The sequence below is a fragment of the Heterodontus francisci genome, chromosome 18, assembly GCF_036365525.1.
Source record: "Heterodontus francisci isolate sHetFra1 chromosome 18, sHetFra1.hap1, whole genome shotgun sequence".
NCBI classification, from domain to species: Eukaryota; Metazoa; Chordata; class Chondrichthyes; order Heterodontiformes; family Heterodontidae; genus Heterodontus; species Heterodontus francisci.
The window spans coordinates 5,177,865-5,202,071 of record NC_090388.1 but is presented as its reverse complement, the minus strand read 5'-3'; the positions used below and the strand labels follow the sequence as shown (position 1 = coordinate 5,202,071).

Below are 24,207 nucleotides of genomic sequence, written 5' to 3'. Positions count from 1 at the left end.
CAGCATCTCTGACAGTGCAGCACTCCCTCAGTGTTGGCACAGGAGTATCAGCCTAGGCTTTTGCATTCACGTTCTGGAGTGGGACTTGAACCCACAACCTTGTGACGGCTTGCATACACATGCATATTACAGAAAGATGGGCTGAAATCATTGGCTAGTGAATAGTTTAGATAAAGCGCTTGGCAGGTGGCTTTAAATTTGAATCTTTGTTAATTAGGAATGTGTGAATGTAGGACCACAGAAATCAGGTCATAGAAAGACAATGCAACTTGTATAAGTTACACAAACACTGACTGGATAAGCCTCATGTCTTCAAATTCTAGAGCACCTATCAATGCTTTCTTCAGAATATACCAGTGAATAACCCAAAGGGACTGCTCACATCAAGTCAGGGGACCAGAAAGACAGACCTACATTTCTATAGCGCCTTTCACAATGAGGTGAGAGTGACTGCCCTTGACATCAAGGCAACATTTGACCGAGTATGGTATCAAGCAGCCCTTGCAAAACTCGAGTCAATGAGAATCAGGGGGAAAGCTCTCTGCTGGTTGGAGTTGTACCTAGCACAAAAGAAGATGGTTGCGGTTGTTGGAGGTCAATTATCTCAGTCCCAGGACGTGACTGCAGGAGTTCCTCAGGGTAGTGTCCTAGGCCCAACCATCTTCAGCTGCTTCATCAATGACCATCGTTCAATCATAAGGTCAGAAGTGGGGATGTTCGATGATGATTGCACAATGTTCAGTACCATTCGTGACTCCTCAGATACTGAAGCAGTCCATGTAGAAATGCAGCAAGACCTGGACAATATCCAGGCTTGGGCTGATAACTGGCAAGTAACATTCGTGCCACACAAGTGCCAGGCAATGACCATCTCCAACAAGAGAGAATCTAACCATCTCCCCTTGATATTCAATGACATTACTATCACTGAATGCCCCACTATCAACATCCTAGGGGCTACCATTGACCAGAAAGTGACTGGAGTAGCCACATAAATACCATGGCTACAAGAGCAGGTCAGAGGCTAGAAATCCTGCAGTGAGTAACTCACCTCCTGACTCCCCAAAACCTGTCCACCATCTACAAGGCACAAGTCAGGAGTGTGATGGAATACTCTCCACTTGCCTGGATGGGTGCAGCTCCAATAACACTCAAGAAGTTCGACAACATCCAGGACAAAGCTTGACTGGCACCCCATCCATCATCTTCAACATTCACTCCCTACACCACCAATGCACAGTGGCAGCAGTGTGTACCATCTACAAAATGCACTGCATCAACACACCAATGCTCCTTCGACAGTACTTTCCAAACCCATGACCTCTACCACCTAAAAGGACAAGGGCAGCAGATGCATGGGAACATCACCACCTGCAAGTTCCCATCCAAGTCACACACCATCCTGACTTGGAACTATATCACCGTTCCTTCACTGTCGCTAGGTCAAAATCCTGGAACTCCCTTCCTAACAGCACTGTGGGTATACCTACCCCACACGGATTGCAGCTGTTCAAGAAGGCAGCTCACCACCACCTTCTCAAGGGCAATTAGGGATGAGCAATAAATGCTGGCATAGCCAGTGATGCCTTCATCCCATTTATAAAAAAAAATCTCAGGACATCTCAAAGCATTTTACAGGCAATGAAGGTACTTTTTGAAATGTAGTCACTATCGTAATGCAGGAAACATGGCAGCCAATTTGTGCACAGCAAGCTCCCACAATCACAAACATGCCAATGAACAGATAATATATATATTAGTGATGCTGGTTGAGAGATAAATATTAGCCAGGAAACCGGGGTAGAATTCCCCTACTCTTCCTTAAAATAAGTGTCATTGGGTCTTATACATCCACCCAAGTGGGCAGATAAGGCCTCCCTTGAATGTCTCATCTGAAAGACGGATTAAGAGTGATCTTTTTGTCATTATACAACCTATTGAGCAATCACAGCTGTTTCTGCCTGAAATAAAGGGAGCACTTAACACGCTGTAACCGACAATTCAGTGAAAACAATTGCTCATTTCCATTAACAGTCGCTATCAGTCACCGCCCATTTTAAGCGTGGGCATTTAAGTGGTGGTAATTATGCCTCAGGTGACCCCAACATCGACACTCTCCAATGGCATCTCTGCCAGTTCAGTATGCCGAGACAACAAAATGTCAAAGTTTGGCTTGGCAATAGTTTATTTAATCTGGCAACAAGCAGCAGAGGAAAATAAAGTAAATGGACAAAGGGAGAGTTGACCAATTTTTCTCCTTGTATTAAGTGCAACAGAGACAAAGCATTTTTCCCCTTCTCCACACAAGAGTTTCTTTGCAGGCCAATAAAGTTTACAGTCTGGAGCTAAAAATACATACCGGTAATAAGTACTGTACCTACCGACATGTGTGGTCATCACTAACACTTGCAATCTGCTTCCCAGTGTTGGGGTCAAATACTAGATCGTTGATGTAATCAGTGTGACCTTCTATTACCTACATGGAATAATAAACCAGGACACTTCAATGGAAATCTAAATTTGAACAATGGCACTATTTCAAACTCAGCTGGCTGATGCCACATATATTTGATATTTCAGTTCTTGGAACTAACTGACATACACAGTTCATCTAAGTCTAGCACAACAAATTAGTGAAGTGGAGAGGTTATTGCAAAATGACTGCCTACTGCTACCACAGAGTAACATACAGACAGCTAAGAATTAAAGCACTCAACTTGTAGCTGATTACTTGCACTTGCCGTGTTCAGACAAGGATTACCACACTTTAGTAAGGATAGCAAGACCTTGGAGAGGGTGCAGAGAGGATTTACTAGAATGGTACCAGGGATGATAGACTTCAGTTATATGAAGAGACTGGAGAAGATGAGATAATCTCCATAGAGCAGAGAAGGTTAAGGGGAGATTTAATAGAGGCATGCAAAATTATGAAGAGTTTTGATAGATTTTCCTTATCTACTCTTTCTACTGGCAGGAGGGTCAGTAACTAGAGGACACAGATTTAAGATAACTGGCAATACAGCTGGGTGGTGGTGGTGGGGGCAGGGGAGAGGAAGAGAAATTCTTTTTAACTCAGCAAGTTGTGATGATCTGGAATGCGTTGCTTTAAAAGGTTATGGAAGCAGACTTGACTCGACGATAACATTCAAAAGGGATAAATACTTCAAAGGGAGAAAACTACGGGAGTTTGTGGAAGAGTAGAGGGAGCAGGAGTAATCAATGGCTCTTTCAAAGAGCTGGAACAGCCAGGATAGGCTGAACAGCCTCTTAACTAATGCTATGATGCACAAACAGAATGTGTTACAACGCAGTTGCTAATCTTACAGAAGCTGAATGATGGCCTTGAATACTGCAGCAATCACTCCAGTGCCAGTAATATGGGAGTGTTATAAAAGCAAAATACTGCAGATGCTGGAAATCTGAAATAAAAACAGAAAGTGCTGGAAATACTCAGCAGGTCAGGCAGCATCTGTGGAGAGAGAAGCAGTGTGATGTAGGTGAACGTTAATTCAGTTCTGATGAAAGATGACAGACCTGAAACGTTAACACTGCTTCTCTCTCCCCAGATGCTGCCAGACCTGCTGAGTATTTCCAGCACTTTCTGTTTTAATAAGGGACTGTTGCACTGTCAGTTGTTTGTATTTTAATTTTACTTGTATTCCATGCAATGAATCATGGCTTTTCTCTCCTTAACACACTGACCCCTTGCTGAGACACAGTTCCTCCAACGTAGCAGGTGTGGGTCTGATGGAGCATCAACAACAGGGCATTGAAGAGCTGTGCCCATCTGACAGTTCTCCCTCCTGCCTGCCCCCAAGAGTGAGACCTGCTGCCAGCACAGATCGGGGGTTTAACCCCAGGACCTTCCTACTCAGTATAGCTCAGGAGTTGGACCATTGGGGGAAAATCTGAATTTAATTATTTTTTTTTAAAAGAAAGTAAGGACTTGTATTGATATTGCACTGTTCACATCCTCAAGATGTCCCAACACACTCAACAGTCAATAAAGTACTTTTTGAAGTGTAGTCACTATTGTGATGTAGGTGAACGTGGCAGTCAATTTGCACACAGCAAGCTCCCACAATCAGCCATGCGATAACGACCCAATAATCTTTTTTAGTGATGTTGGTTGAGGGATAAATATTGGCCCAGGACATCTGGAAAGAACCTGTTCTTCAACATAGTACCCAAGGATCTTGGCAGGGTAGATGAGGCCTCGGTTTAACATCTTATCCAAAAGATGGTGCCTCTGCTGGTGCAGCACCCACGGATTGTGTTCAATCTCTGGGGTAGAATCCCACGAGCTCTGGCATAGAGTTGAGAGCACTACCCACTGAGACACCTCCGATACACACCCCAACTCTTATCGATATAGAGGGGCAGTTCCATTTTGCTGTGACACTAAAGGTGGAACAGAAACAAGGGTGTGGGGGTGGGGGCAGGGAAACAAAGCAATAACACCCCCAATACACTGAGAACTCAGTCAGGGAGCAGCAGCCTGGCAATCCAATCCCAAACTGCAGGTCCCTTACTGCCTTGTAAACTCAAGTTCCAAGATCAACTTACTTTTCACATGCAACCTTGTAGCATTGTAACACGATCGCTCAACGACCTTTTGCAACGATCAAACAAGAACCGCTTTAAGGGACTTGCAGAGGTCGTCTCTCGACACCCCAGACATCCAGAGGGAGATTTTCTTTCCTTTCGCCACTGCGGTGCAAATTTAGCCACAGTCACAGCCACTTGAGACAAGAGGCCGTTTGAACTCAAGGTCTCAATGTTTCATCAGGCCAGTACTTATCGCACAACCAAGATCACAACCGATCAATCATAGGGGGCAGACAGGAAAGTGGAGTTCAGACCACAACCACATCAACCTTGATCTTATCGATTGGCGAAGCAGGCTCAGAAGGCTAAATGGCCTATTCCTGCTGCCAAGTCTTATTGCTGTTTGTGGGATCTTGCTGTACGCAGATTGCCTGCCACATTTCCTACATTACAATAGTGCTGTTTAAGTGCAACCTTTTCATCCTTTTCCGTAGACTGACAAGACGGGAAGACAGAACTTTCATTTCTATAGCGCCTTCCACAACCTCAGGACATCCCAAAGCGCTTTACAGCCAATGAAGTACTTTTTGAAGCACAGGCAGTGTTGCAGGAGCGGAAGATGTACCTGCCATGTTGTGTTTTCCTTGAGATCAGATGTCAGCAGTCTTAACTTTCTGTCAGCATCTGCTGTGCAAAGCCTGCAAAAATTAAGAGAAATTTTAAAAAAGTGAATGGAAAATGTCCCATCATTTATTTCCTATTTGAATCTGAAAAATAAATAGTATCAAAGCCAGGTACAGTTTCTCTTTAATGGTCTTGTCAATCTTAGAATGAACAAAGTTACACTTTCATGTCTTTCACATCCTGAAGTACTTTCCAGCAAGTCTCTGGAGTGGGACTTGAACCCACAACTTTCTAATGCAGAGACTAGCGTGCTACCAACGAAGCCACAGCAGCAGGGACCTGTCATTACCTGTCGACTGTGGATTCTGTAGCCATGCCTCAGTCATCCCTATGTCTGGCTCCTCCCAATGCCTAATTGCCTCCTGCTCTCCTGTTTTATTACAGGCACTAAGTGCATTGCTGTACAGAAATGTTAGTTCACTTTTAATAGGATTTCCTCTCACATTATCTTGTTAAACTCATGTTCTATAACTCTCTTTATTCCCTTGCCATCAATGTCGAAGAATCATCATCATTATTATTATTGACTATCCCTCACAGGCGAGGATGATTGTCTTCCGTGATTCCGTAGATGGCTGAAGGGGCTGATTTGGGATCTACAGACTTTATGGAAAGTGGGGCATTTGTTGTCGTGTGGAATGTCTGGCCGTGTATTATTAGTTTGGGTCATGGTTTGCTCTTTCCACTGCTCTCGCTTTTCCCCTTCATTTTGTTGTCGTTGGGTCTCAAAATGCTGGGATCCTTCCCACTGACTCTACCTCCATCTGGTTCAGACCAGGGCAATGGTCTCCCAGGAGTTGATGTCAATGTTGCATTTCTTCATGTTGGCTCTCAACACATCCTTGAAGCCCGGACTGAGCTGGGAGAAGACGATCTGCTTTGGGAGCCTGACATCCGTACTATATGACCAACCCAGTGAAGCTGATGGTGGATAATCACAGCCGTGATGCATGTGGTGCCTGCTTGTGAGAGGACACCGATGTCGGTGCACCTGTCCTCCTACTTGATATATAGGATCTTCCGCAGGCAGCATTGATGAAATGACTCTCAGTGTTTTGAGGTGCCTCCTGTACATTGTCCATGTTTCAGCCCCGTACTATAAGGTAGGGATCACAATCACATGCTGGACCAAGAGCTTGATTTCAGTTTTGATAACGCGATCTTCAAAACATTCGCTTCCAACAGATCCATTACAGAGGCCTTTGAGGTTAAGACAGGAGTTAAACAAGATTGTGTCATTGCCCCAACTCTTTTTTTTCGATCTTCCCAGCAGCCATGCTCCGTCTGACTAGAGACAAGCTCCCTGCTGGAGTGCAGCTTATTTATCGAATGGACAGTAATCTATTTAATCTCAGATGGCTCCAATCAAAAACTAAGACCACTCCGACTTCAGTCATTGAGCTCCAATACGCTGATGACCCCGCAGTAATTGCTGTGTCAGAAACGGATCTTCAGAGAATCATAGACGTATTTACTGAGGCATATGAGAAAGTGGGACCTACACTCAACATGCAGCAAAGTCCTCCATCAGCAAGCTCCAAATGCACACGCCCCTGCCCCATTGATTAGAATTCAAGATAAGTGCCTGAAAAATGTGGAACACTTCCAGTATCTTGGAAGTTACCTTTCGCAGAAGGCTGACATTCGGCCCATCAAGACCATGCAGCTCTCTGTAGAGGAATCTAATTGCTCCCATTCCCCTGCTGGATTTTCTGCTCAAGTCTCTGGAGTGGGACTTGGACCCACAACCTTCTGACTCAGAGACACACGTGCTACCCACTAAGTCCCAGCCTATAAGCAAAGGAGAGGAAACCAATACGTTAGTTGAAAATGTGTCTCTCAAGTGGAAATACAAATTCTAAAACCACACCAAACTTTGTTAACCGTACAAAACAAACTCAAAATGCTGGTGCTCTCATTTACAGCCCGAAACTGATGAGCACGTTCCACTATTTAGCAACGAACTGACCTCAGCCAGTGTTTACTTAGGCTTTTAAAATTGTGGCTTTTAAAATGGACAAATATGTACCCTGTGCAATAAATGGTATAACACTCCTATTTTAACAAGAAAGTTTATCCAATACTTATCAATATAACTTGCAAACTTGAACAGAAAACTCAAATTCTTAATACCATCATTTGATCGAGGTGTTCAAAATCATGCGGGGTCTGGACAGAGTAGATAGAGAGAAACTGTTCCCATTGGTGGAAGGCTTGTGATCCAGAGAACCATTCAGGTGATTGGTAAAAGAATCAGAGGTGACATGAAGAAAAATTTCTTTACTGCAGCGAGTGGTTCGGATCTGGAATGGGCTGTCTGAGAGTGTGGTGGAGGCAGGTTCAGTGAGTGTTTAGGATCTGGAATGCACTGTCTGAGAGTGTGGTGGAGGCAGGTTCAGTGAGTGTTTAGGATCTGGAATGCACTGTCTGAGAGTGTGGTGGAGGCAGGTTCAGTGAGTGTTTAGGATCTGGAATGCACTGTCTGAGAGTGTGGTGGAGGCAGGTTCAGTGAGTGTTTAGGATCTGGAATGCACTGTCTGAGAGTGTGGTGGAGGCAGGTTCAGTGTGTGTTTAGGATCTGGAATGCACTGTCTGAGAGTGTGGTGGAGGCAGGTTCAGTGAGTGTTTAGGATCTGGAATGCACTGTCTGAGAGTGTGGTGGAGGCAGGTTCAGTGAGTGTTTAGGATCTGGAATGCACTGTCTGAGAGTGTGGTGGAGGCAGGTTCAGTGTGTGTTTAGGATCTGGAATGCACTGTCTGAGAGTGTGGTGGAGGCAGGTTCAGTGAGTGTTTAGGATCTGGAATGCACTGTCTGAGAGTGTGGTGGAGGCAGGTTCAGTGAGTGTTTAGGATCTGGAATGCACTGTCTGAGAGTGTGGTGGAGGCAGGTTCAGTGTGTGTTTAGGATCTGGAATGCACTGTCTGAGAGTGTGGTGGAGGCAGGTTCAGTGAGTGTTTAGGATCTGGAATGCACTGTCTGAGAGTGTGGTTGAGGCAGAGTCAATCATAGTTTTCAAAAGAGAACTGGATAATTATCTGAAGAGAACAAATTTGCATGGCTGCAGGGAAAGGGTGGGGGAGTGGGACTAGGGGAGTGGGACGAGGGGAGTTGCTCTAGCAGAGAGCCGGCACGAACTGTGCTGTAACCATTCTATGATTCTATGACTGCTAAAATAAACAGATCCCTGTTTTTAATAAAGATCAAATGGTATGGTAATGTCGTGGCTATGTTCCTGAGCTAGTAATCCAAAAGTTGAAATTCCACCATGGCAATCTGAATTTGAAAGCTGTTGGACTATCATAAAAAGCCAGCTGGGCTTTCAGGGAAAGGAAGCTGCCAAACATACCCAGTCTGGGTCTATGTGTGACTCCAGACCCACACCAATGCGGTTGACTATTAATTGCCCTCATGACAGCCTTTCCAGTGATGCCCGCATCCTGAGAATGAATTAAAAAGTAATAATTCTCTCTTACTGGACCATTTGTGTCAGTGTGTCCACCTGAGTTTCTGGGCTCCAGGCAATAGAATCCACTCGTATCCCTCGGTGAAATGTCTGGAGGGTCCTGTATTCCATCCCTTGAATTTCTGCATCTTCTTCCTAAAGGTTAGTAACACACAAGAGAAAGAAAACATTCATGAAAGAATACTAAGCCAAGTCGGTAGCACTCTTGCCTCAGAGTCAGAAGGTTTTAGTTCAAGTTACACTCCAGAGACTTTAGCACATAATCCAGGCTGGCACTCCCAGCACAGTACTGAGGGAGCGCTGCATTGTCAGAGGGGCAGTACTGAGGGAGTGCTGCATTGTCAGAGGGGCAGTACTGAGGTAGCACTGCACTGTTGGAGGGTCAGTACTGAGGGAGCGCTACCGCCTTTCTGACGAAACATTAAACCTAGGCCCTATCTGCACCATCCCATGGTCCCTGTTTTGAAGAAGAGCAGGGGAATTCTCCCCAGGGTCCTGCCCAGTATTTAGATTTAGAGATACAGCACTGAAACAGGCCCTTCAGCCCACCGAGTCTGTGCCGACCATTAACCACCCATTTATACTAATCCTACACTAATTCCATATTCCTACCACATCCCCACCTTCCCTATATTTCCCTACCACCTACCTATACTATGGGCAATTTATAACGACCAATTTACCTACCAACCAGCAAGTCTTTGGCTTGTGGGAGGAAACCGGAGCACCCGGAGGAAACCCACGCAGACACAGGGAGAACTTGCAAACTCCACACAGGCAGTACCCAGAATTGAACCCAGGTCGCTGGAGCTGTGAGGCTGCGGTGCTAACCACTGCGCCACTGTGTCAATTATCACTAAAACAGATCATCTGGTAATTATCAAATTGGCTGTCTTGTTTCCTATCACACAACAATGACTAGATTTCAAAAAAGTATTTAATTGACCTCAAGGCGCTTTAAAACATCTTGAGGTTGTGAAAGGCGCTATAGAAATGCAAGTATTTCGTGCTTCTTTCTTTCCTCTCTGGATGTTTGAACCTCTCCCAAAACTTGGAAATGCAAATTTATTAGACAAATGCACGGCAGGTGTACATCAATTTCTCATGCTTGCTGTTTAACAGAAGGTGTTAATCAGTTTAAAATAAAATGAACAGATTAACGCTTCAGTGAAAAGAGAACAAAAATAATGTCAATACCTGGGTGTAGGGGAGGATTCATCTGCTTCCCAGACTGGGTGTGAAATCAGCAGAGTGATTGGACTGTCCACTGGAAGCTGGCATTGGGAGGCTTGAACCATTTGTGTTCTGGGGGGTCTCGTTTAAATGCCACCAGTGATTTTCATACACGAAACAGGCAGAAGCTGACTGGTTGTGAGGACCAGCCGGTCGACAGGTCAGGCTGGGGGCGGAGTGGATCCTGGAGGGGGTTGGGAGGTCGAGGAGTGCATGGCTGCAACCTGCGTTATTTTTAATGAGTCAGAGAATGTATTCCCGCCTACAAAAATCCTTCCTAACAAATTCTGGGCTTTTTCTTCAGCAGGCCCCTTTAAGGAGCACTGCTTAGGTCACTCAGTGCCCAGTACAAATGGATGGAGCATCCATTCCACTCTTTCTGTCGCTGGAAATTGCTCCTGGAGTTCTATAGTCAGTGTAGGACTTCAATTTGAATATTTCAGCAGCCTTGTGCCTGAACCAGACCAGCCAATGGGCTTACCTGAAAGTTGCATCAGACCAGTGTTGAATGAAAGGCAGCTGAAGTAGGCACCAACTAATTTGCAGGATATAAGCTTCTAACTGCACAAGACGATACTATTTGTCTGAGCGGGTAGCACTCTCACCTCTGAGTCAGAAGGTTGTGTGTGGGTTCAAGTCCCTGTCTAGAGACTTGAGTACATAATTCAGAGTGACACTCCCAGTGCAGAACTGAGGGAATGCTGCACTGTCAGAGGTGCTGACTTTTGAAAGCAACATTAAATCGAGCTTGCATCTGCCTCTCGGCATGAAGTAGTTGGCATACTCCCTGGTGAAAATATTTATTCCTCAACCAACACCATGGAAATAAAAAACACAAATTATCCGTTCATTATCTCATTGCTGTTTGTGGGACCTTGCTGCGGGCAAATTGGCTTTCCTATTTCACAACAAGCGGCCCCTCTTCAAACAAAGTATTTCATTGGCTGCAAAGTGGACCTTCGGTCTTCCCGAGGCGGTGAAAGGCGCTGCATAAAACGCAAGTTCTATGCTTTTTCCTGTCATCGCAATTGCTGCTTGTGGAATCTTGCTGTGCACGTAAAGAATGGCTGCTGCATTGTCTTACTTAGTTGGGATAAACCCCCTGCAGGTGAAGCTTTTTCCCTGGGACACCTATTGGGGCTCTTTACCCCCACCCCCCATACAATACTGCAGCATTAGGGGGTCCCAGCCCACCTGGAACCGGCAGCTCCCCACCACCACGTAGTTGTCGCCTCCGTAGGCGATCAGGCTCCCGGCGCCGCAGCTGTCGAAGGGGTTAAACTCCACCACGTGCACCGGCTCCTCGCTCGGTACCGTGTGCGTGGCACCACGCGCCGCCGCCTCGTTCATCATCATCATCATCAGGAGGAGCGACCCCCGGTAAACGGGGGAATCCCCGATGGAACGTTCAGACTCGGCCGCGCGCCCACACGATCTGGGGATTCCCTGAATGGAGCGTTCAGACACTCCAGCCGGCCGCTGATTGGACGCGGGCGCTTCGCTTCCGAGTGGAAAGTGCAACATTGTGGCGCTGCGGCTCTGATTGGTTCCCGCAGCGCCGGCCCGGGACTTTTAAATGATCCAGGGGTCAGCCGCAGCTGGAGCAGGGAGTGTTTGCAGGTATGGATGGGATCTTCCTTTACTCAAAGCCAGCCTGTCACCAGGGGCCGGGATTTATCCGCAGAGTAATGCGCACCTCCAGTGTTAACTTCTTTGTGGAGGGAGTTATTTACTGTGGTGGGTGTGGAGATTCGAAGCAGCTGGAACTGACAGTTGGCGAGTTTAAGCTTCCCAGCTGACCAATGGTCAGATTTAAACCAGAACACTGCAAGTCTAAAGTCAATGTTGGAATTGCAAAGCAGGTAGGGTTTATTTTAATGAAAGGAGGTTTGGGTTGGAGCTTCCTTTGTTAAAATGGCAAAAATGTTAGCCTTCCCTCCCCCGCCCCAGATATTGCTGTGTTTCCAGCCTACATTTTCGACGCCCGCGTTCCGTGAGTTAATTTTTAAAAAGGCTGCCGATCTCGGTGTGATTTTTTTTTTTAGTCTAATGGGAAAGATGTTCGTACACTTTGTTGGAGCTGCTTACTGTGACCTGAAGAATGTACTTGAACAGACATTCAGTATGGTTGAGTTATCATTTTGTACAGTTGCAATGACTTTTCGTCATTAATCTCCATTGCTTAATTTTGAAATTCTGATCCCTGGACCGTTGGGGAATCCCGGGGAGTCCTTGAGTCCATCAAATTTGTTTTATTTTTCTGTACCTGTTGTCTCTAGCTTATTATTTAGCACAGAGATCCCCTGGGAATGTGTCAGTATTTGCAAGCGTTCCCAGGCCAGAAATGTATCAACATTTGTATAGCGACAATGGGATTGTGCTGGGGATCTGTGGGATTGTGCCAGCATTTGAACACTGCAAGTTTGCAAGGAAATGCTGTTATAAGAATCTCCGAGCATAGAAGGCGACCATTCGGCCCATTGTATTTGTACCAGCTCTCTGAAAGAGTTATCAATTAGTCCCACTCCCCTGCTCTGTTCCTAAGGCCTAGAAATGTTCCCTTTTCAGCTTTAAAAGAAAAATTCATTCACGGGATGTGGATGTCACGGGCAAGGCCAGCATTTGTTGCCCATCGCTGATTGCCTGGTGGTGAGCTGCCTTCTTGAACTGCACAGTGCTGTTCCGGAGGGAGTTCCAGGATTTTGACCCAGTGATCGTGAAGGAATGGTGATATATTTCCAAGTCAGGATGGTGTGTGACTCGGAGGGATGCTTGCAGATGGTGCTGTTCCCAGGTGCCTGCTGCTTTTGTTTTTCTAGGTGGAAGAAGTCTTGGGTTTGGGAGGTGCTGTCAAAGAAGCTTTGGCAAGTTGCTGCAGTGCATCTCATCGATGGTAAATACTGATGCTGCAGTGTGCTGGTGGTATATAATCCAATTCCCTTTTGAGAGTTACCATTGAATCTTCCACTGCCTTTTCAGGCAATGTGTTAAGTAACTAACAAATTACAAATCCAAAATGGGTGGAGTTATGTCAAGATGCACAAACAGTTTAGTTTTGTTTAAAAGTTTAATGTCCAATAGCTATATTTGGAGCTGTCAACAATGAATACGTCCTTGGTGTGAAACTTTTGATTCCAGATGTACACAGTGTTACACTGGGTATGCGATGCTACTAGTTTATGGTACTAGACTAGCAATGTAAGAGGTTCAAATCCCCAACATGGCAAGATGGGAAATTAAATTCAATAAATCTATTTATGGGCTGGCACCAGGAAAATGACCATGAAAACTGCTGGATTTTTGTAAAAACTCAAGTGGTTTCCTCATGTCCTTCAGGGAAGCGGACCTGCTATCCTTGCCTCGTCTGGCCTACAGATGACTATACGGAGTGTCTTCACGGCACTGAGGGATGGGCAGATGGATAACTGCAATTATTGTATACTTTCCTTGTCTCTTCCTATTTAAATCCAAGCTCCTCTCCAAGTCATGTACCATGCTGACTTGGATGTTTTTCAACATTGTTTTATTGTCACTGGCCAGTATCCTGGAATTCATTTCCTAACACCACTGTAGGAACACCATCACCACGCAGACTGCAGCAGTTCAAGGAGAAGGGCCGCCACCATCTTCTCAGCTGCGATGGACCACATACTGGACTCTCCCATGTTGCCTGCAAATATATAATTCCCAATCTATATCACCTTTTCTCTTTTTTACCCCAGCTCTGCTCCCAGGCATTTTCCCAGCACTTTGGAACAATCTTGTACTTTCTCTTGCTCTTTCAGTGTGCTGCTGAGAATCATGTGCCAATTTATACAGCAGGCTCCTGAGATTCACAGTGAATGAATGTGACCTCGCACTAAATGCCAAACAGCTGCTATCCCTCTCCTGGGCAAGGACTTTGCGCAAAGTGGTAGTCTAGATGCAAGTTGGCACAGCAGAAACGAAAGGCCGATTTTGAACCCAACTCACCTGGCAGCTTCAGTTTGGATGCTCATCTTGCACCCCAACTGCTTTTTACACTCCCAAGCCAACAGAAAGTTCAAATTGGGAAAAGTGTGAAATGGGTGTTTGAACCTGCCGTTCCAGCCAGACAGGTTAGGTTTAAATCGGGGCTTGGGTTAGGCCAGGATGGCAGTCGGATGTAATGGGAAAACAAGCAACAGTTGGGACTGTTTTGCATAAAATCTTGTAGCTTATATAAAACAAACAATGGCATCATACAGATGACCCATGAGTCATCTGCTCTGATCCTGGTTTAAAATGTGATGTTGTGTAATGTTGGCCTGACGTTTGAGCTGAGTCGAAGCTAAATCCTGACTCTGGAAGGAAAATGGATTCTTGGTGCCAGACGTGGCTTAATTCTTGTATTGAGCTCAGTAATCTGTAATTTGTGAACTTAAGGGAAGAATCTGGCTTTAACTGAATGGAAGGGGAAGCTGGCTAAGGAAGAACAAAAAAATCCCCTCAACAGGCTTTAAACTCATTGAACTCACCAGGTAACAGTGATTTACTGACAAGCAGAGATTGTTAACACTGTTTAATATTATGCTACTATTTTCTCACTTGTATCTAATGTGCAGTGTAATCTGCATTAATTGTCAAATGTCTTCAGTGCCAACAGCCAATTTGCCCTGAAATGGGGCAGAGTGAAGCCTGAATGAGCAGTATCTCTAACAAGGCGTTAGCTAGAGTAATGTCTAATTCTGGGTACTGCACTTTTTACATATAATTCACAACACAGAAACAGACCATTCCGTCCAACTGTTCTATACTAGTATTTATACTCTGCATGAGCCTCCTCCCACTCCTCTTCATTTAACCCTGTGAACACATATCCTGTTCTTTTCTCTGTCATGTACCGATCTAGCTTCCCCTCAAATGCATTACTCCTATTTGCGTCAACCACTCCCTGTGGTAGTGAGTTCCATATTCTCACCACCCTCTGGGTAAAGAAGTTTCTTCTAAGTTCCCTATTGGATTTATTAGTGATTTATCTTTACTTATCTTCTCTGCATCCTCTCCAAGGAGTTATTTCATTCACAGGATCGCGGTGTCGCTGGCACGACCAGCATTTATTGGTAATCCCTAATTGTCCTTAACTGAATAGCTTGCTAGGCCATTTCAGAGAGCAGATAAGAGTCAACCACATTGCTGTGGGTCTGATAAGTCACAAATAGGCCAGATTGGGTCGGGATGGCAGATTTTCTTCCCTTACGGAAGTCAGTGAACCAGCTGGGTTTTTATAACAATCTGCTAGTTTCATGGTCACCATTACAGAGACTAGCTTTTAATTCCAGATTTATTTATTTAACTCAATTTAAATTCCCCAGCCGCTGTGGTGGGATTTAAACTTGTGTCTCTAGATATCGAGTCAAATAACATAACCATTAAGGACTCTATTCCATTCTCCCAGTTTCTCCGTCTCCGACGCATCTGCTCTGATGATGCTACCTTCCATGATGGTGCTTCTGATATGACCTCCTTTTTCTTCAACCGAGGATTCCCCCCCACTGTTGTTGACAGGGCCCTCACCATGTCCGGCCCATTCCCCGCACCTCTACCCTCACCCCTTCCCCTCCCTCCCAGAACCGTGACAGGGTTCCCCTTGTCCTCACTTTCCACCCCATCAGCCTCCATATCCAAAGGATCATCCTCTGCCATTTCCGCCACCTCCAGCGCGATGCCACTACCAGTCGCATCTTCCCCTCCCTTCCCCTGTCAGCATTCCGAAGGGATCGTTCCCTCCGCGACACCCTGGTCCACTCCTCCATTACCCCCACCACCTCGTCCCCGTCCCATTGCACCTTCCCCTGCAATCGCAGGAGGTGTAATACCTGCCCATTTACCTCCTCTCTCCTCACTATCCCAGGCCCCAAACGCTCCTTTCAGGTGAAGCAGCACTTTACTTGTACTTCTTTCAATGTAGTATACTGTATTCGCTGCTCAGTGTGGTCTCCTTTACATTGGGGAGACCAAGCGCAGACTGGGTGACCGCTTTGCGGAACATCTCTGCTCAGTCCGCAAGCAGAACCCTGAGCTTCCGGTTGCTTGCCATTTCGACACTGCCCCCTGCTCTCATGCTCACATTTCTGTCCTGGGATTGCTGCAGTGTTCTAGTGAACATCAACGCAAGCTTGAGGAACAGCATCTCATTTACCGATTCGGCACACTATAGCCTGCCGGACTGAACATTTAGTTTAATAATTTCAGAGCATGACAGCCCCCCCATTTTACTTTCATTTCTAGTTATTTTTTCTTTTTTTTTACATTCTTTTTTACAATCTTTTTTTTTTTGCATTTATTTCATTTCATCTTAGTTTGTTTAGTTTGCTTACCCACTGTTTTTTTTTCAGGTTTGCACTTGCTGCTGTTCAATATTCAGTGTATTTACACCTAATCTGTACTAATGCTTTGTCTTTCAACACACCATTAACATATTGTTTGCCTTTGCTCCGTGACCTTTTGGTCAGCTATGTGGCCTGGTCCAATCTAGACCTCCTTTGTTATCTCTTGCCCCACCCTCACTTTACTTGCTTATAACCTGTGACTTTTCTAATATTTGTCAGTTCCGATGAAGGGTCACTGACCCGAAACGTTAACTCTGCTTCTCTTTCCACAGATGCTGCCAGACCTGCTGAGTGATTCCAGCATTTCTTGTTTTTATTTCAGATTTCCAGCATCTGCAGTATTTTGCTTTTATGTAACCATTATGCTACCACAGGTTCAATAATAACGTTCGAAAGAGAATTGGATACATACTTTAAAAGAGAACTTGTAGGGGCGTCAGACTAATTGGATTGTTTTTTCAGAACAGCTGGCATATGCACCAATGGACCAAATGGTCGTCTCTTTTGTGCTGTATTATTCGATGAAATATTTCATCTTTTCTACATAATAGTTTTCTTCTAATAAGTGTTGACTTCCTGCAAGTGCCACCCTTTCTTCCTGTAACTTTCTTTCCCAGTCACATTTTTTGGATTTGTTATAAAGCAGTATTCTCTAATCGGACAGAAGATTTGCAGGGTTACGGGGAAAAGGCAGGGGCGTGGGACTAGATGATTGCTCTTGCAGAGAGCCAGCACAGACTGGGCAGACTGAATGGCTGCCTACTGTGCTGTAACCATTCTGTGATTCTAAGACACGATGGGAAATGTAATGTAACGTAGCAATACCTTGCATTTGACATACTCTGCCTGTAAGTGTCAAATTTAATTCCTGTCACTCTTTTAGCGTATCCTCTGACTGATCATGAGCAATGTCAGTGGAGTTCTGCTAGCCTCTATACAATCTGAAATTCCATTTGTGTCAATCTCTCCCTTGCTAATTGATGAGAAATATATTGATCCTGATCAGGTGACTATCTATCTATCTAATAACATTTACACAGTACCTTACTACTTCTACATTAAAAACACTATATAAATGCAAGTTGTTTCCTGTGTTTTTCTGTTGGAATCTTATGCAAGCTTTCCTATTGGTTAAGTGCAGAATGGGCCTCTTTTTTTTTTTAATTTGTTGGTGCTTCAGCAGTTCCATTCTAGAAAAGAATCTCGTTGCTCAGAAGACTGAAATATTCTGGACAAAGAATAATTAATGTATTCCACCAAAGAACCTCAGCAATACAGTTACCATGACATTTGTCATTCGACTCAATAGCTTAAATAGTCTCTTGAATTTATAACTGTCGACATAATTTATTTTGGTATTTGTTCACTGTCACTCAGGGACATGGATTCTCTTCAGCAGAGAGTATTACAGTTGATAAGAAGGTTCCGGAGAGGATGGTGCCAGATACCTGAGCATGAGAGAACCATTGTTTGTGGTGCAGACGATATGCTTATGGTTTTGCAGCTTGCTATGGCTGAGGTAAACAAAGAGGTAAGTTAAGATCCTCAATGGAACAGAACTTGGATAGCACAGGAACAGGAGGAGGCCACTCAGTCCCTCAAGCCTGTCCTACCATTCAGTGAGTTATGGCTGATCTGTCTCCTGGCTCGATCCACCTGCCTTGGCTCTATAATCTTTTATACCCATGTTTAGCATAAATGTGTCAGTCTCTGATTTAAAAGCATTAATTGAGATGGCACGTACTGCTTTTTGTGGGAGAAATTTCCACACTTCTATCACCTTTTCTGTGAAGAGGTATATTCTATATCTATCCTGAATTACATAATTCTGATTTTGAAGGTTATGTCCCTTTGTCCTAGATTCTCCAAACAGTAGAAAACATTTCTCACTATCTACCGGATCAATTTCTTTCAAAATCCTCAATCAAATCACCCCTTCTATATTCCATGAATAACTGTTTGAGATTGGCATAGACTCGAACTAGGAGGTGCATAGACCATTTACATTGAAATACCTCATGCACGCAGGGTGGTGAATTGATTGTGTCTCTGAACAGGTAGTGCGGGGAAAATTTAAGAGTCGGTGATTTGAGGGGTATGGGATTTTGGGACCAGGTGGACTGCAGAAGCAATAGACCTGCAATTTTTTTTTCTTTTTAAATAGAGATCTACTTCCCTTTTGAAAGTTACCATTGAATCTGCTTCTACCACCCGTGCAGGCAGTGCATTCTGGATCATAACAGAATTCAGAAGAAAAATGTTAAGGCCTTGGAGAAGGGGCTGAGGAGATTTACTAGAAAGATATCTGGGATAAGGAATTTCAGTTATGTGGACTTTCAAAAGGGAATTGGATATATACCTGAAAAGGAAAAATGTACATGGTGGATGGGGAAAGGCTTAGAGTGGGGCTAATTGGATAGCTCTTTTTGAAGAACCAGCACAGGCATGAAGGGCTGAATGGCCTCCTCCTGTGCTCTACTGTTCTATAATTCAATGCTGTTTTAACTATTTCTGAAGACCTCTCTTTGTTATTTCCTTTCAAAACTGAAAAGTGTAAGTTTCTTCATCACTCAGGCCTTTAACATGAGGGCTCAGTCTTGTGGCTCTCGTGTTTCGCTAGTCTAAACAGGCCACCATTTTCATGGTGTGGTTTAGGAGGTGGTGCAGTTTCAGCAGCTTCTGACTTGCATTCAGCTGATCTGATTAGAGTTCAGCATATTGTTTGCTTTGTTGCTCTCATTTTGCCCAAGACATCTCTAGGTCACTTTTAAAGAAAACTTGAACTTGTATAGTACCTGCTGCAATCTAATAACGTCCCAAACCACTTCACAGTAAAAAGTATTAAGTTGTCTGTATAGTCACTGGTGTAACGTAGGACACGATGCAGCCAATTTGTCCACAGCAAAATCCCACAAACAGCAATGTGATAATGGTCAGATAATGTGTTTTTTAATTAAGTTGGTTGAGGGATAAATAATGGCCAGAACACTCCTGCTCTTTTTCAAATAGTGCTATGGGTTCTTTTACACCTGCTCAAGAGGGCAGTTGGGGCCTCAATTTAACATCTCATCCAAAAGATGGCACCTTCAGCAGTGCAGGACTCCCTCAGTGGAGCATCAGCCTGGATTATGGGGAGTCAGTGGTAATGTTGTGGAAGTAGTAATCCAGAGGCCTAGGCTAATGCTTTGGGGACATGGGTTCATATCCTACCACAGCAGCTGGTAGAATTTGAATTCAATTAAATAATTAAAAATATGGAATTAGATGTAAGAACATAAGAAATAGGAGCAGGAGTAGGCCATTCAGCCCCTCAGGCCTGTCCTGCCATTCAATAAGATCATGGCTGATCTATCCCAGGCCCCAACTCCTCTTTCGGGCTTGCTCCACCTACCATTCGACTCCCCGAGATTTCAAAAATCTATCTACTTCTCAAATACATTGAGTGACCTAGCCTCCAGAACTCTCTGCAGTAGAGAATTCCAGAGATTCACCACCTTCTGAGAAGAAATTCCTTCGCATCTCTGTTTCAAATGTGTGCCCCCTTACTCTGTAACTATGTCCCCTAGTTTGAGATTCCCCCACCAGTGGAAACAAAGAACAAAGATAATTACAGCACAGGAACAGGCCCTTCGGCCCTCCAAGCCTGCGCCGATCCAGATCCTCTCTCTAAACATATTCTCAACATCTACCCTGTCACGCCCCCTTAAAATCTTATGTTTCAATCAGATCACCTGTCACTGAAAGCTAGTCTCGATAATGGTGACCATGACATTATCATCGATAGTCATAAAAACCCAACTGATCCACTAATGTCCTTTTTTTAGGGAAGGAAATCTGCCGTCCTTGGCTGGTTTGGCCTACATGTAACTCCAGACCCACAGCAATGTGGTTGGCTCTTAATTGTCCTCAGAAGTGGCCTAGCAAGCAACTCCGTCGTCAAGGGTAATTGGGGATGGGCAACAAATGCTGGCCTTGCCAGTGACGCCCACATCCCATGACTCAAATTTTTAAAAATTCTCTGGAGTAGGACTTGATCCCACAATTTTCTGACTCGCAGGCAAGTGTGCTAACCCACGAGCCACAGCTGACCTCTAAGAACAAGTCAACTGGGATCACCCCTGATTCCTAATTTAACATTAAGCTTTACTGCAATCTATATCTCAAGCCTGATATATTCATATGGCTGGGGAAGCAGATATAGTTCGATGTCGAGGTTAACAACCCATTCAGCAGCTTCACCCGCTGCAGTGTGAATGGTTGTGATGCCACCAGGAATGGATCTCTCAGGGCAAGAGTTCAGTATGTGGGTGATGGTCTGACTTGGATGGGCACAGTCACAATTTGAGCTGGTCCTCCTGTTCCACTTGTGGAGCAAATGATCTTGTCTTCCCTGGGCCGTCCTCAAGCGGTGGATGGTGCTCAGATTTTCCGTGGGAGGTTGAAACCTGATACTTCACCACTCGGGTCAGTTACCAGGTTGCAGTTGGTGATGTTAGCAGTCAACCAGCAGGTGTGCCATTGAGGGGTGGGGCTGTTGTCAGTTTGCAGGGTGTGGAGTGTTCCAGTAGGGGTGTAAGACTCTTAATAAGGGGCCCTCACTTCCCTCTAAGGTCCTGACCCTGTACTGAGCATCAATCGCACGAACTAGACTTTGGATATAATTTCCACTTTATGTGGAAAACCTTTATTAACTCTCGAAGCAATAGTATATACTTACAGTTGCTCAGTAGACCCCCGTACAGGAGTTCATTCCCGGGTGGTCAGCTCTGCTGCACAACTTCCTGTGACTGACCAATTCACACTTCCCAGCTGCAGCAACAATGTCCTTGTGAGCTGTGACTTTATACCATTTCTGAACATGGTTCATTTGACATATAAAGTAATGTCAGGAATTGGGTCATTCGATTGGTTTTGGTGTCTTATCAATCCCACCCTGGCTATGCAAGACCACCTGCATGTGGTCATATCCTCCTCTTAGCAGGGCGAGGTGTTGGGCACATACCACCCATGGATGTGATATCCGTATCTTGAGGCAAGAAGGAAACTATTCACACATATTTCAAAAGGCCATTGTCCGTGAGTGTGGTTGTAGTTAGGCTGTTTGTGCTAGCCTGGGCTGTTTGAACATCAGTGGCATGTCCTGACTATGTGTATGTGGGGGTCCTTGTTCAGTACATTGTTTTTTATTTTTGAAAGTCCAATATGAACCCCAGCGATGATGTCTTCAGTCAGAATTCTTCTCCCTTCGCCTCCACGTCTTCACCAACCAATGAGCTCCACACACTGGTCCACACCACAACTGGTTACATTTTACTTATGCACAGAAATGCAGGAGATATTAACAAATTCCTCACAGCATAACAAAAATACAAGAGATATCCAAATGCCTGACGGGGGCTATGAGATTTCAGGTGAGTGAGGGGGAGACAGCAACCTTCACATGGCCCTCCTGTTGAAGTAAGTTTTCCAACTTGAAAACCTGTGAACTAATGCTGTCAAGAAGGCATCTGCACCCTGGTCACCAGACACTGCCTAAGCAGTAAAAACCCACCTCCAGCCCGGATTGATTGGAGTGGAGCCTTAGCTGCTTTATGAAAATACTTTTGCAAATTAGAACTTTCTTTGAATCATTTTCTTTGAACAGCTTGCATGTGTTTTCTGGCTGAACCTTGTTTTGCATTTAATCCTTAGTCCTGCGGAGAATTCAGCGTGGCCTTGAGTGAACTGCTTCTCGCATGGAAACACTTACTTCAGGAGAAGCTGGAGTTGTTGAGTGAATTTGAAGAGGTGCCAGAAGGATACAACAAAATCCAAAAATCCTATCGGGCATTTCTGAGCAGAAGTAACTCTGTGGACCTGATTGATGTCTACAAGATTTGTGCCGAGTTGAAACCTGAAAGTGATCCTGGGGCAATGCTGTCTAAGGTGAGCTCTGAGATTGAAGTGGAAGCTAGATAAGTAAGGAAGAAAGAAATAAAAGGATATGCTGATGGGTAAGATGAAGTAAGTTGGGAGGAAGCTTGTGTGGAGCATAAACACCAGCCTAGACCTGTTGGGCTGAATGGCCTGTTTCTGTGCTGTAAAACTCTTGTGTTAAGTTATTGATGGCACAATAATTTAGACAGGTGTATTGGCACTAAAGCTTGTATCCTATCCAATTGCTTCTTATATAAGAACATAAGAAATAGGAGTATGACTAGGCTGTACAGCCCTTCGATCCTGCTCCACCATTCAATGAGATCATGGCTGATCTTCTACTTCAACACCATTTTCCTGCACTATCCCTGTATCCCTTGATTTTTTTATGTAGAAATCAATTGATCAGTCATTTGAATATGTTCAATGATTGAGCTTCCACAACCCTCTGGGGCAGAGAATTCCAAAGATTCACCACCCTCTGAGTGAAGAAATTCCTCCTCATTTCGGTCCTAAATGGCCGACCTCTTATTCTGAGACTGTGAATCTGGTGTTTTATGTAGTGCCTTTCACAACTTCGGAGTGTCCCACAGCCAATTAAGCACTTTTGAAGTGTAGATTCTGTTGTAATGTAGGAAACACAGCAGCCACATGCACAGCAAGCTCCCATAAACGGCAATGCAATACTGACTAGAAAATCCTTTTTTTTTTTTAATGGATAAGTATTCATCAGGACACTGGAGAATTCTCCCTGCTCTTCAAAATCGTGCAATGCCCACCTGAGAGGGCAGCTGGGGCCTCAGTTTAATGCCTCATTCCAAGGGTAGCAATTGCCCTTGATGATATTTATCCCTCTACCAACATCAGTAAAAACAGATTATCTGGTTATTATGACTTTGCTGTTTGTGGGATCTTGCTGTGTGCAAATTGGCTGCTGCATTTCGTACATTACAACAGTGACTACACTTCAAAAGGTTTTCTGGCTGTAAAGTGCTTTGGGAAGTCCTGAGGTCTTGAAATATGCTATATAAATGCCCGAGTGTGTCTTTTGGCCTGGATTTTGCAGTCTGTGGTGAAGGAATAGTACTGACCATTCACCTTGTTGACAGCTGCCCAGAGTTTTAGCAGGCTTTTGAGCAAAGACTTGCTGTAATCCAGCATCTGATCCAGTGCAGCATGGTGTCTGAGCAGGGAAAGCAACAGCAAGGCTCTTCAACCAATCAGATTGAAGAATCCTTAGTGAGATGCACAGAGCCGAAATCAAGAAGTGTAAATTGGATTGAAATTTATGTGCAGAAATTAAAATAGATTGATTAAGAATGGGATTGAGAGATAAGAGAAAAAGTTTCAAAGTGTTTTTAATTATTTTTGGAGAATTTTAAAAACTTAAATTCTGAAGGAATGAGACTCCACTTGTAAAGTTAATTTTCAGGACTAGAGATGTTGTTTGGCAGTAATTAGGATCTATCACACTTTAAAAATTCACTTGAATGTGAATACACCAGCCCTAACTTTTTTTTTTCCTGGTGTGTTTAGTGGGTAGCTACCCCAATCTCTCACCTTTGCACATCTTTCAATTCTGAGTCTGTTGGCAAGGTTCTGTTATCATTGCAGGGTAACTTAACTGTGTGTGTGCGTGATTTACTCCATAATAGTGGAGAGTGCATTGTTATTAATGCAAAATGGGTCTCTTTCCTGCATTCATTTCATTTATCCATGAGCTGCAGTCTGAAATTCTTAGTATTTTTACATCTGTAAAGTTCTCTCTCTCTCAACAACAGTGAAACTCTGATCCAAGGCCATGTTTACTGAACAACAATTGGACCTTGGACCATGGGCCTTAACTGTTCTACCTTAGCATCAAAATAATATGTTGTACATTACATGATACTACACATGTCTGCAAAATGATTGAGCAATGCCATAGAAAATATGCTAATGAAGAATTGAAGTGAAATCTCTTGACAACGATGTGAAGATGGAGCTTGCTACCACAGAGTATTTGAAGCACA

At 44.3% G+C, this 24,207-nt stretch overlaps 2 protein-coding genes across 4 annotated transcripts in view; one reads left to right on the top strand and one right to left on the bottom strand.

The window, feature by feature from the left end:
* The window catches only part of nup37 (nucleoporin 37), a 45,126-nt gene extending 33,718 nt beyond the window's left edge, over positions 1–11,408 (bottom strand). Inside the window, exons 1-4 of the mRNA XM_068051130.1 lie at positions 11,124–11,408; positions 8,707–8,831; positions 5,174–5,246; positions 2,382–2,476 (exon numbers count right to left, since the gene is read on the bottom strand). Of these exons, the coding sequence (XP_067907231.1) occupies positions 2,382–2,476; positions 5,174–5,246; positions 8,707–8,831; positions 11,124–11,291 (461 nt within the window). The 5' untranslated portion in view covers positions 11,292–11,408. The remainder of the gene's footprint in view (positions 1–2,381; positions 2,477–5,173; positions 5,247–8,706; positions 8,832–11,123) is intronic.
* Positions 11,409–11,462: 54 nt separating this feature from the next.
* The window catches only part of parpbp (PARP1 binding protein), a 65,005-nt gene continuing 52,260 nt past the window's right edge, over positions 11,463–24,207 (top strand). Inside the window, exons 1-3 of one of the 3 annotated variants that reach the window (XM_068050144.1) lie at positions 11,463–11,549; positions 17,657–17,810; positions 21,971–22,204. In XM_068050144.1, coding sequence (XP_067906245.1) covers positions 11,506–11,549; positions 17,657–17,810; positions 21,971–22,204 — 432 coding nt within the window. In that variant the 5' untranslated portion in view covers positions 11,463–11,505. Of the gene's footprint in view, positions 11,550–11,773; positions 11,792–14,222; positions 14,429–17,656; positions 17,811–21,970; positions 22,205–24,207 lie in introns of those variants that run through there. The other 2 variants (XM_068050146.1, XM_068050145.1) reach the window with 2 other exon arrangements.